This window comes from Balaenoptera ricei, chromosome 8, assembly GCF_028023285.1.
Source record: "Balaenoptera ricei isolate mBalRic1 chromosome 8, mBalRic1.hap2, whole genome shotgun sequence".
NCBI lineage: Eukaryota > Metazoa > Chordata > Mammalia > Artiodactyla > Balaenopteridae > Balaenoptera > Balaenoptera ricei.
The window spans coordinates 33313377-33325700 of NC_082646.1; the positions used below are offsets into that span (position 1 = coordinate 33313377).

A 12324-nucleotide genomic window follows, 5' to 3' on the forward strand; every position below is an offset into this window, starting at 1 on the left:
AAGGGGAAAACATTTTTGCCAAGTGAAGTGAAAATTTTACTCTTCCCACAATAGCCATAAATATGCTGAGGCCGTTATTTTGCCAGATGGTTTTTGAGACCCTGCTGAAATAAGAGAAGCCCTCATTTTATATTTCCCTCAAATTCTACCACAAACCACACTTCTTGGGAGGAAAAAAAGTCCCCATGTAAACATGTTTACCTTTAACTGACTAGAAAGTTGAAACTTGTCCACAAATGATGACTCACCATCATAGGCCTATAAAAGTAAAGGTACTTGCCTGTGGAAAAGCAGCAGCCTCCAGGCACAACCATTCAAGATGCACCCAGGTGTCCTGGCTGCCTTCCTCTTCTTGACTTGGACTCATTGTTGGTCCCTGCCTCTTCCCAATGATGGAGATTCTGACGATTTGTCCGAGGAAGACTTCCAGTTTGCAGAGGTAGAGTATTTTGCCATTCCCAATGGTGTGATACATTTCATAAATGTCCTTTTCTTTTAAAAGAGGATCATTTTGGTCTCTTTCCTAGAACTACCTGAAATCATACTACTATCCTCTGAATCCTGCTGGAATCCTGAAGAAGAAGGCAACAAGCTCTGTGGTTGACAGGCTTAGAGAAATGCAGTCTTTTTTCAACTTAGAGGTGACTGGCAGACTTGATGATAACATCTTAGACATCATGAAAAAACCAAGATGTGGGGTCCCTGATGTGGGTGAATACAATGTTTTTCCTCGAAATCTCAAATGGCCCAAAATGAACTTAACCTACAGGTAAATCATAGACTATCTTTCTTTAATATTTGTTATATTTTGTAATATCAGATGTCTAATTTTCAGCACAAGCTACAGGTGACAGAACACGTGTGGTCCCATTGTTTTACGTAGGCCTTAGATATTAAACTGGAAGTTAAGTAGGTCCAGGAATAACTTTAATACTGTTGATGAGAATATCTCATAGCATCTATTATTGTTACATAAACCCAGCATTATTTCTCACTGCAAATCTCAATTTATTTCTTTCAGATATGAAATCAAAATAGAGGTAAAAGTAGTTTCAAGAAAATTTGCAGATGCAGTAATCAGGCATATTTATTATAACAGTGCTAAAAATGGAGAGTTTCATTCTCTATGAACTTTACAGAACTATTTCATTTGTTTAGGCTATAGTGATACAGAACTTTTAGCATGCAGTATAAGCTTTATTAAACATCTAAATACTTTAAGATGTCAAATGGTCAAATATTTGGAGATACTCAAATATCTGATTGAATTCTTCATTTTATAGTCTTTCTATGGCATCATAATTAATAAGTTCTTGGAAACAATGGACCTTTAGTAGAACTTTTAGAGAAACCATTGCATTTTGAGTAGAAAAGCAGTATTCCAAGAAAATATATTCTAAAATAGCTTTCACCTTCCAAAATTTTGATTGAAACTTTCTCTGTTGAATAGAATTGTGAATTATACCCCTGACTTGACTCATTCTGAAGTTGAAAAGGCATTCAAAAAAGCCTTCAAAGTTTGGTCTGATGTGACACCTCTGAATTTTACCAGAATTCACAGTGGCACTGCGGATATCATGATCTCTTTTGGAACTAAAGGTAATGATGCAGAATTTTTATATTCTGCTCCTTATTTGGCTCCATTCTTTTATTCTTTCTTTCAGTTATTCATTAATTTTTACAGAATTCAACAAAAATTCACCAAGCACCTGTGCTAGGCGCTACTTCATATAATTAGAGTCTTAACTCTTGTTTTTGTGTATAGAGCATGGTGACTTCTACCCATTTGATGGACCCTCTGGTCTATTGGCTCACGCTTTTCCTCCTGGACCAAATTATGGAGGAGATGCCCATTTTGATGATGATGAAACCTGGACAAGTAGTTCCAAAGGTAGTATTTCTTATAAAGATATAATTCATGATTATCAGATTAGATTAGATTATTAACCCATTAATAAGAAGTTTAAGCATACTGTAAATTATATTTGGTATTTGATTCTATTTTCCAAAAAAGTTTAACAAGTATGATAATCTTCCACTTATTAGTCTCTACAAGTGACATTTCTATAAGCCAATATGAAACATTAAAAATGAGCAAAATCTACTAAGTCTAGTGGCTCAAGGGATACTAGCTAACTTTGAAACAGGATCAGAATGCTTTCTGTCAACCAAAGTATTATTATTGTGGATTACCTTTGACATGTTGAAGAAGTACAGTTTATTACAAATATAAATCTAAAAACTATTAAGGCTAAATATGTAGATCATAAATGAGTTGGATGTGAGTTGGAATTTTTTTTCCTTGTAGAAATATTAATGGCACAAGTGCAGTCAAATTTCTGTTCTCTGTTATATGTTACTTGCTTTAGACTTGTCTATATCACTGATTTTACAAATACCACTCTAACAAATCAATATAGTGTCTTACTTGAGAAAGCATGAGACAAAACAGATTAAATTGTATTTACAAGAGCAAAATGAAACTGACTGTTGAGTGAATTCAGTCAGTAGTTGAATCGTCAAGGCTCAAAAGAATTGGGAATGTTAATTTAGGCAGAAAAGCTAGATTACCCCAACTAGGACTTAATTTTGGAGCTATATGGACTCTTAGTTGTGAAAATTAGAGGGTAGCCTTCAAAAACAGCTACTTTTTATTATTCATTTAAATAAAAAGAATTATTTTTCCAAGAAGTAAAACTGGGCATTGAATAGTCAATGTCTCAATGCTTACATCTCCAATCTGTCTTTGGAAGGAAAGGTGAGAATTTATATATTTAAGGTCTGAATATTTCACAGGTAAGAATGATTTTAGGAGGAAAGAACAACACATAGTATTGTTAAGACATAGTCACAGTAAGCTTCAGTTTTTGGTTCCTGCATAAATTCTGGGTTTGAAATATTTAAGTGAAATGAATGAAAACATCCACAAGTCAGGATTAATTTTTCAGCTGAAGGCCAAGAATGGTACCCACTGCTAGTTATTTCAATGAAGAATTACTTGTCATTCAGATTATCATGAACTTTGATCACTCTTATGGTCTGCACAATTCACTAAATTTGTTATACATTTTCTTCATGCATAGGCTATGATAGCAAAGTGCATTCAAGGTCAAATTGAAACCACTGGCTCCAGCTTTCATGTGTTCTTTTTCTTTTAATATTTTATTATTTTTTTCCAATTTAAATTACCAGTATTAGGAGGCTCAAAAATTGGTGGAAAGAGTGACTAGAGGAAATAATGTAAATACATTGACATAGTAGTCTTCGAGAATAGAGGAAAGTTGGTCAATCACGTCCATAATTTCTGTTTCTTTAAATTCTAGAGTCTAGAGATATTCTGGAAAGGATCATTTGGTTGGAATTTGCTCCCAAGTAGATTCCTGGAGATCCTGTTCAATGCATCCTCTATGCTTGGTCATTATACCTTTGGATGATGCCTCCTATTTAGATGATGTTCTAGGCAGTACCGTAGATATGTATCACCCTATATTTTTTCCCATGAGTTTCCAGTTAAAGTCATCACTGTCTACTTTCCTCATCTGACATGAGAAAACAAAGAGCAAATCAGGATTACTAGTGTCTTCACAATAAATCTTTTTTGATTACTAATCAATGTGTTGGTACTCTGTGTAGGCAGCTATAATCAAAGAGAGCACCAAATTATTTATAATGATTAAATCAATGTTTTAAATCTTCCTTTAAGCCACTGAATATTAACTTTAAAATGTGAGTTAAATAGCCAAGAAAGAGAAATGGTGACATACCAGATAGATGAGGAAAATAATATTTATTCTGTGAATTGGTCATTGGAGGACATTTTTTTCTCAGTTTCTTTGTTTTCTTATAGGCTACAACTTGTTTCTTGTTGCTGCCCATGAGTTTGGCCATTCCTTAGGTCTTGACCACTCCAAAGACCCAGGGGCACTCATGTTTCCCATATATACCTACACTGGCAAAAGCCACTTTATGCTTCCTGATGATGATGCACAAGGGATCCAGTCTCTCTATGGTAACTATTAATTTACCAGTTTAACAGCAGAAGAGATATATACATTTATTTTCTAAATTATTAGTGAATTTACCATTACCAATATTGCTGTCCTGGTTTTGTTATTAAAACCTGGGGAAACACGCTCATTTTTTCTTTCCGAATCAAACTACCTGCTCAAGTAGAAAATATTCCATTCTCCAAAGTTTTTGCAGAATGTAACTCCTCATGTTTGTATTTTATACATTGCAAGGTACATTTGATACCCTCACAATACCTCTGACATCAGAAAGGGAAATATTTTATTCACCATTTAACCAATGAAGAAACTAAGCCTGTAGAGTTTAAATAGTGTATCGATAGCAGCACAGCTGGGTGAAACACAGCTGGATAGCAACACAGCTTTTGGGGTAGCTTTCACCCAGCTTATACAGGGAGAAAGTGAGATTTTAACCAGCTTTTACAAAATCTGGGTATTCTTTCAACTACTCCTGTTTGCCACAGTAGAAACCATTCAAGTGGCCTGTGTTAGTTTTTAACCAACATCTACAGTGGCCATTTGTAAGAATCTGTTCCTTTTTTTTTCTTCCAAATTTTCAATAATATTTACAAAATAATTATACTTCAACCCAAACAAGCAAAAGCACCTACCATAAATGGAAGTAAAACCACAGTACACAGTCATCAGTGTAAACACTTCTAGAACACAGAGCTCAGAAAACTAGTTCAGGCCACCCCAACCTATTATTTTCCCTTCTGGATTTAAATCTACTACAGCAGCTAGTGTAGCCACAGGCAAGAATTTTGCAACTTTTACTATTTCTCCAATATCTTGACTGAGGAACTTAATGATAGAACTAATAGGACCTATTTAGGGAAAAATAAGTTTAGAATTATTTTATGTACTGCACCTCTTCTGCACTCATGTGAGCTGGTGGAACATTTCCCAACATGTGGCCAGTCATACCAGAGTGGCTGAAGACCTAGCTTTTCACTGAGATGCAGTTGTGGTGTGGTCAACTGATAAAGCGACATGAGCTGATGCTGACAGCTGATAAAATAGGCAAGAGAAAGAGCCCAAATGAGGGCTCCCACAGAGATAACATGCCACCAGAAATGACATTGAGAGGAACGTGTCTCTCAATAGAAGTCCGTCAATAGGTTGTGCAAAGCATGGGGAAAATTTCCTCAAAGTCTTTTCTTCCCTCCTACCCCATTTCTATCACCAACCTCAAGAAAGCTAAATTTGTAGCTGAGATGATTCTCAAGGGTCTTGAAAGATGAAAACAGAAGGAGAAGTCCCGTAGGCAAGAACTTGGTAACCATGGAGGAAGAAAGTAGGATTACAGGTTCTTTGGAGCATTATGTAAGGGTGGCAGGACTTACTGACCTTTCTGCTCTCCATTGGCAGAATCAGGTCATCCTCAGTAACTTCTTTCACTCATTTCATGACTGCAGGTCCAGGAGATGAAGACCCCAACCCTAAACATCCCAAAACGCCAGACAAATGTGATCCTTCCTTATCCCTTGATGCCATTACCAGTCTCCGAGGAGAAACAATGATCTTTAAAGACAGGTACTCTTCATATTATTTTATAAAACCTGCATGTAACAAACATTTGTGAAGCCATGTCTTCAAATTGCCAAAACATGTGGTCAAACTTCCAAAGAAAGGTGAAGTTAGTGAAAATAATAGAACTTTGGGTAGTTTATTTACATATATGAGAGGAAATAAATAACTGATGGATAAATGTTTTACTTTTCAATGGATAATCTTGGCATTGTATAGCTTCCTTTTACATCTTTGGTTGTAGTTTTTCTTATAAAGACATATTTACAAAGTAAATATAAAAATACAATTTATTTATTTAAAAACGCAGTTATTGAAATCAATTACCATATTAGTAAGCTGTTACTCATAATTCCACATGAATTCCTTTTGATATGGAAAAACTTTGGTTCTGATAACATATATTGGAACTTAAGAGAGGAAGCACTGTACAACCTAAATCTATAGGTGATGAAAAATGAAATACTAATTTTTAATTTTGATATTGTTTTAATATCCTTACTTGTTCATTTGTTCATCTATTCAATGAATTAATTGTTCCCTCATCTGTGATCCTATAGCATTCCTATCTCCTCTACTATAGCTTTAATTTCATTGTGCTCCAGTATTTTCTCATATATCAGTTTCCCCAGGCCATGAGATCTTGGGAGCATAGTTTGTGTCACTCATGTTTTCTTTACAGAGCCCAGCACAGTGCCTGGCACATTTGCTTGCCACTTGCAAAATATGCAAAATTGAACAAAGCATGGTCCCAGCCCACAAATGACTTGGAGCCTTCACAAAGGCTCTGTGAGATTTTAGACTTCAATACTATAGGATAGAGTTAAGATAGCAACAGCTTGTTTAACTGGCACTTAAGGGAAGTGGAAATCTTTCCCCTTCACGGATGCTAGGGAATGGTTGTGTCTAACTTACCTGTATTGATGTGGAGACAGGTGGCTAGCAGGATAGACATATTGTACTTGAAAAAATGATGGCAAACTCTGCATTTTTACTTTTGTGTTAGATTCTTCTGGCGTCTGCATCCTCAGCAGGTTGACGCAGAGCTGTTTTTAACAAAATCCTTTTGGCCAGAACTTCCCAACCGTATTGATGCTGCATATGAGCACCCTTCCCATGACCTTATCTTCATCTTTAGAGGTAATCTTTCCACCAGTGAGACCTCCCACATGTCCAGAGCAGACAGTGATGAACTTGATGCTACCAGAGACTTAATAAAATGATTGTTGCCAAAAATACACCTAAATTAAGAATCGAGTATAACAAAATGGGAACCAGAAAGCACCTGAAACCTTTCTACCAAGTGTCCCCAAATTTGACAAGTAAAAAGTCTACGTTATTACTTATCATATCCACTCTTTATTTCATACCAATCATGTCAGTTTTTTTCTCTTATTTCCTCTTAAAAATTATTTACTAAGCAAATGTTATAACAATGTACATTTTGAAAAATTGAAAAAAATTATCCGTAATTCCCCTTCTGAAAAGTCAACTTATTTTATTTTCTCACTTTATTTTCTAGTCTTTCACCATATGAAATATGTATTTTAAATATTTATATTCATAATGTATATACATTTTAATATTCTACTTGTTCCCTTGACATAGGTTCTCAAATTGCTATTCCAGTTTCATGATCATAATTTATAATGGCTACATAGCATTTTACTGACATTGTTTCTATTGTTTGACTATTATAATTAATGCTATAATGAAGTCACTTTTTAGAGAAGAAAATAATTTTCTACTGGTATAAAATTTGAGTTTTCAAGTTAATTTCCTATTCCTACTGTGCTGCTTATTCATACAGAAATCTTAACGTATTTTTCACCCAGTTCCAAACTTAATATTCAGAGGTAACAAATTGTCAAACTAATCATGATATTTAGTTGGCTATACTTACAGTTAGGAAACTGGCATCTTAAATCCTTTTTTTTTTGTTTGAAGAATGTGCATATTTCTGTGTTTCATAAACATGGTGACCACAAACACTGACTAATTTATTTCTAAATGTGCAAAATGAGTCTTTCTTTGTTAAATATCTACTTATGTGAGTTTTAATAGATTCCCTTGAATAATAAAACAATTCTTTTACTTATTCTAGGCAGAAAATTTTGGGCTCTTAATGGTTATGATATTCTGGAAGGTTATCCCAGAAAAATATCCGAACTGGGATTTCCAAAAGAGGTTAAAAAGATAAGTGCGGCCGTTCACTTTGAGAATACAGGGGAGACGCTCTTCTTCTCCGGAAACCAAGTCTGGAGGTATGGCAGCCATATTTACTGACCCATCATCTTGTGTCATAGAGGCAAAGTGAGTCTCGAAAATCTCTTGCTACTTAAAATTATCTCATGCAGTATTTTAAACGTCATACCAGTCATTCATTTCTCTTCCATGCCAGCTCCAGCAGGTAGCTCCTAACACAGGTATTTAAAAGTCTCAAGCTCTCTTGAAAATATATAATTCTTGCCCTTTCTGGGCCACTCTTCTCTTTCTTAGGCATTTGTTGTACTTCAACCATGGCACAACTCTCTCTCTTATTTTGACATCTTAATTCCTTGTAATCTTTCTCCTGGATTCTCTTTCTTGTCGTCCTCTCCTAATTTACATGGAGCTTCATCTTCTGTGGCCAGAGAGGACACAAGAATAGGTACAGGAAAAGACTGAGCGAGAGAAGGCTACAATTTCTAGTCTGTTGATTCATTGGAGAGGTTGGCCAGGAAGCTGCTAGGCTTGTAGTTTGTGAAGCCAGCTCCTTTTGAAGAACAAGTAGAACAGGAATATTGAAAACACGTGTAGAGCTCAAGGCAGCATTGACATTGGCAATATTTATGAGCCCAAATCCACGTCTATATTCAGGGATGATTATCTCATAGGTACACAATAGTTGAAATTTTTAAAATGGTAACTTTACTCCCTCTATACACACACACACATATATACACTCACTATATATATATATATATATATATATATATATATACTCATGCATGCATGTGTACACACACACACACTCTTACATATCATTACCCTTTGGTTTCTTTATTTCTGATAATGACACTTACAACTTTAAATATTACTGCCAGGTTCTACCTGCACTAGTGTTCCAGTCCGTTTACCCTATATGAGGTCTATGGCTCCGTCAAGATGGATTGCTTACCATATCTCAAATGCACTGTGCTTTTATCTCCCCATAACCTTCCCTTATGAAATTTTCTTTGCTAAAAGTCTTTCCCTACATCTCTTCTCTTTGGAAATTCTATCCACTGTTTAAAGTTAACTTGAAAGTCTTTCTTGATCACCCCATTCAAAGTTATCTCCCTTCTCATGTAACTCCCATGACATCTCATGTTTACTCTCTCATGATGTTTAGCCGCTATTGCCTAGTGTTGCAGTTTTGTGTGTATACGTCTTAGCTTTCTTGATAGTGCAGTGGTTCTTACTTTTTATCTATTGAAACGTACCTCAAAAATATAAAAAACTTTCATCAGTAACAGTAGGAATATTACATCACAGGAGGCTGTTCTCTTAGGTTAATTTCTGAGTGTGTTTGGTTGGCTAGGGTGTGAGTATGTGCAGAGGAAGAGGAGTATGGAATATAAAGTTATGAGAGGGGAAAGCTGTGCTCCTCTTCCTAGTTTTATTTCCACTGTATGCCTCTATAACTTTTTAGTGCAGAAATTGAACCTTAAATAGTTTGGCATCCGTTACTGCACTTAGCAAGTTGTCTTACACACAGTGGGAGCTCAACAGATAATTGTTCAATGCATAAACATATATTTATTTCACTCTAAGAACAATTTCCTAATAATATACTTTTATAACAGCTATGCAAATTTTGAAATGGAAATGAGCTTATAACTGTCTTTACAAAGATGGTCTTTAGGCAAGTCAAAATACCTCACCAGGTATCCACTATGTACTCAGTATTATAATTCCTAATTTTAAAAAGCTACTGGTTGTTTCAAATGGACTTAAAAATTTGAAACTTCTGTCAATTTTGAAAGCTTCCATTATATCCATTGTATTATTTCTAAAGTAATTTACCTACGACCTACTCAAGAGTTTCTTTTTCTTATTAAATAGCTATGATGAAACTAACCGTATGATGCATAAAGACTACCCCAGACTAATAGAAGAGAACTTCCCAGGAATTGGTGATAAAGTAGATGCTGTCTTCGAGAAAAATGGTAACTAGTTCCATTGCACTGACCTTAATGGAGGGCTTCTGTAGCCCCTTGAAATAATTTCCTTATAAAGGAATTTTACACAGAATTTAGATGTGCTGATAAATGTCTGGCAGTTAAGGGATTACTCATTCTTGTGTGACTACTTACACAGACAGCAAACAAAAATTAATATGCTTATAATAAATGAGAATTTTACTTAATGACTGCTAATTCTATGAATAAAAGATGCCAAATCTTAAACACTACCTTAAATTTAAAGATATTAAGATGCAAAAAGTATAGTTCAAATCAGGGGTGGAGTGGGGAGTAATTTATATATGAAGACCAATAATCATAACTATATAATGATTTTTTGCTTGAATTATGGAAAGGGATGTTATCTCTAACTTACAAAAAATAACCAATATCAATAATTCAAGCATCAAAACTGGAACTCCTGCCAATACAGCAATTAATTCGAGGTGACAGTTTAAGAGAGCTGGAGACATTCATACCTTTCCCCCTCTTTAAATTATAAACAATATATTAAAGCATTAGTAGTATTTATAAAGATAAACACTGGAATGTTAAAAAAAAGTGAATCTAACAGATTGGGCTTTTAAAGGTAGCTAGAGTAAAACATTATTTTCAAACTCTGAAATTTTCTTTTTGGTCTTTTTCTTATAGGTTATATCTATTTTTTCAATGGGCCCATACAGTTTGAATACAGCATCTGTAGTAACCGTATTGTTCGTGTCATGCCAACAAATTCCCTATTGTGGTGTTAAATGTTTTAAAAATATTGTTATTTAAATCCTGGAGACCTTTTGGGATAATGCTTCCAGATGTTTTTGGGGGGGGGTCATGGGGGAGGGAGAGATATCAGGGGAAAGACTAGTTCTGTGAACAAGCTTCAGTAAGTTATCTTTGAATATTTAGTATCTATACAGCTATGCATGGGGGTGGAACCACAATGAATTTTAAAGTCATGAAATTCATTATCTCTAAGGATCACCTAATTCTTGTGTGCTATACAGAAGCAGTAGTTGACAATATTCAACATCAAAAATGGGATATATGGTCTGTCAAAGAGAGTTAACTTAATATATTTATAAGGAAACTTTGCAAAGACATAAAAGTAAATCACATTTATATAATTAATGAATCATCTTTACCAAATAGTATAAAGTCGTATGAAAATGCAATTTTAGGGGAGCGTATGACAGCCATACACAAACAACAATAAACCAAAGGGAAATGTCTGTAATAAATATACTGTAGACAACTTTCCAAAGAAATAACTTGGGCTTTTCACTAAAAATATTTGGATGTATGTGCCCCTCTTCATTCAGAAATATCAGAGTCACTAAAGATATGAGACAAAGACTAATGGTGAGGACAGCAGATGTGGCCTTTGTATTGTGTTTAATTTTCACTATTGACAAGGACTACTCTCAAAGAAGACAAATATTTCTTTTCATATTTATAGAAGACAAAGAGAGATGATCTCTCTTTGTATTAAAATATTTCAGGTCTTTCAAAAATATCAAAGTATATTAAAATTGTTAACAAAATGATCTAAGGCCACAGAATCACTTTTTCATAAATCATCTGATTATTTAAGGCTAAAAGTAGTGTTTTAACCCTATTTTATCTCAACAATTGTTTTAATTGTCCAGTTTACCTTGGGTATATAAGCTATTTTTGAAAGAAATAGACTAAAATATATCATAAATTGGAAGTATATATGTTAAAACAGAGATATCCTAAATAAAGGAAACATTCTACTGGATTATGGTCCTCTTGCAAAATGAAACTATGCCTTTTTTCTCCTTTTTATTTTTTTTTTTCTTTAATCCCCGGGAACTTTTTACAGTGCCTGGCACTTGGTACTTATTGAATATATGAATGGTCATCAAGGGAAGAACCATTGTGTTGAGAGATCATGTTCATAAAAACTCAAGCAAAGAAAAGAAAGTGTATTATATATGCAAAAAGTATTAGGAAATGTTTATATTGTTTATAATAAAAAGTTATTTTCAACAGACATTGTCATACAGTATATTTTTGTCTTTTGGTATAATTTTAAGCTTTTCCTCACACAAAGAATGTCCATTTAAATTATTCCTTTTTCTTGCTAATCTTTTTGTTTGGTTGTTTTTTATAAGAACACTAAATTCAAATTTAGTATTAATTGTACCCTGCTTTGTTAACTCAAGTTCTGGTCGAGTTTGGTCAGCCTCGTGCTGATGAGCCCCCTTTTCTGGGCCAGCTTCCTTAGATCGAGCCCACAGGCGCCTCAGAATCTTCTCTGCTGAGAGTATTACTTGGTAATGAAGTGGAGAAAGCAGTATATCTAGGTTAGGAAGACTGAGTCCTAATGCCGACTCTGCCATGAACTCGGGCATGTTACTTCAGGCAGCTCATTTAATTTGTTTGGGCTTTACTTTGCTGATGTTTAAAATGAAAGGATTAGCAGCTTTGGGGAAATATGAGGAAGCAGGGAACTCTAATGGGGAAGACAAACACTACCTAGGAAACTCAGGGCCACTGAGCTTAAACATTAGGTCTTTTGTGTTTTCTTAAACAGTGTTCAT

The 12324-nt window shown here is 34.6% G+C and overlaps 1 protein-coding gene across 1 annotated transcript; it reads left to right on the plus strand.

Annotated features, from left to right (window-relative positions):
• The first annotated feature begins 319 nt into the window (after positions 1-319).
• On the plus strand, positions 320-10515 carry MMP13 (matrix metallopeptidase 13). Its single transcript, XM_059929363.1, has 10 exons — positions 320-439; positions 528-769; positions 1451-1599; positions 1766-1891; positions 3848-4009; positions 5447-5564; positions 6565-6698; positions 7663-7822; positions 9645-9748; positions 10415-10515. The coding sequence occupies exons 1-10, from the start codon at positions 320-322 to the stop codon at positions 10513-10515; spliced, it is 1416 nt and encodes a 471-aa protein (XP_059785346.1).
• Positions 10516-12324: the final 1809 nt, after the last annotated feature.

What these genes read in the sequence shown, in the direction of transcription:
- MMP13 (XM_059929363.1), top strand. Translation starts at nt 320, where the DNA reads ATGCACCCAGGTGTCCTGGCTGCCTTCCTCTTCTTGACTTGGACTCAT. An exon ending in AAAATGAACTTAACCTACAG is followed by an intron (nt 770 to 1,450) that starts GTAAATCATAGA and finishes TCTGTTGAATAG; the next exon opens with AATTGTGAATTATACCCCTG. An exon ending in CCTTATCTTCATCTTTAGAG is followed by an intron (nt 6,699 to 7,662) that starts GTAATCTTTCCA and finishes TACTTATTCTAG; the next exon opens with GCAGAAAATTTTGGGCTCTT.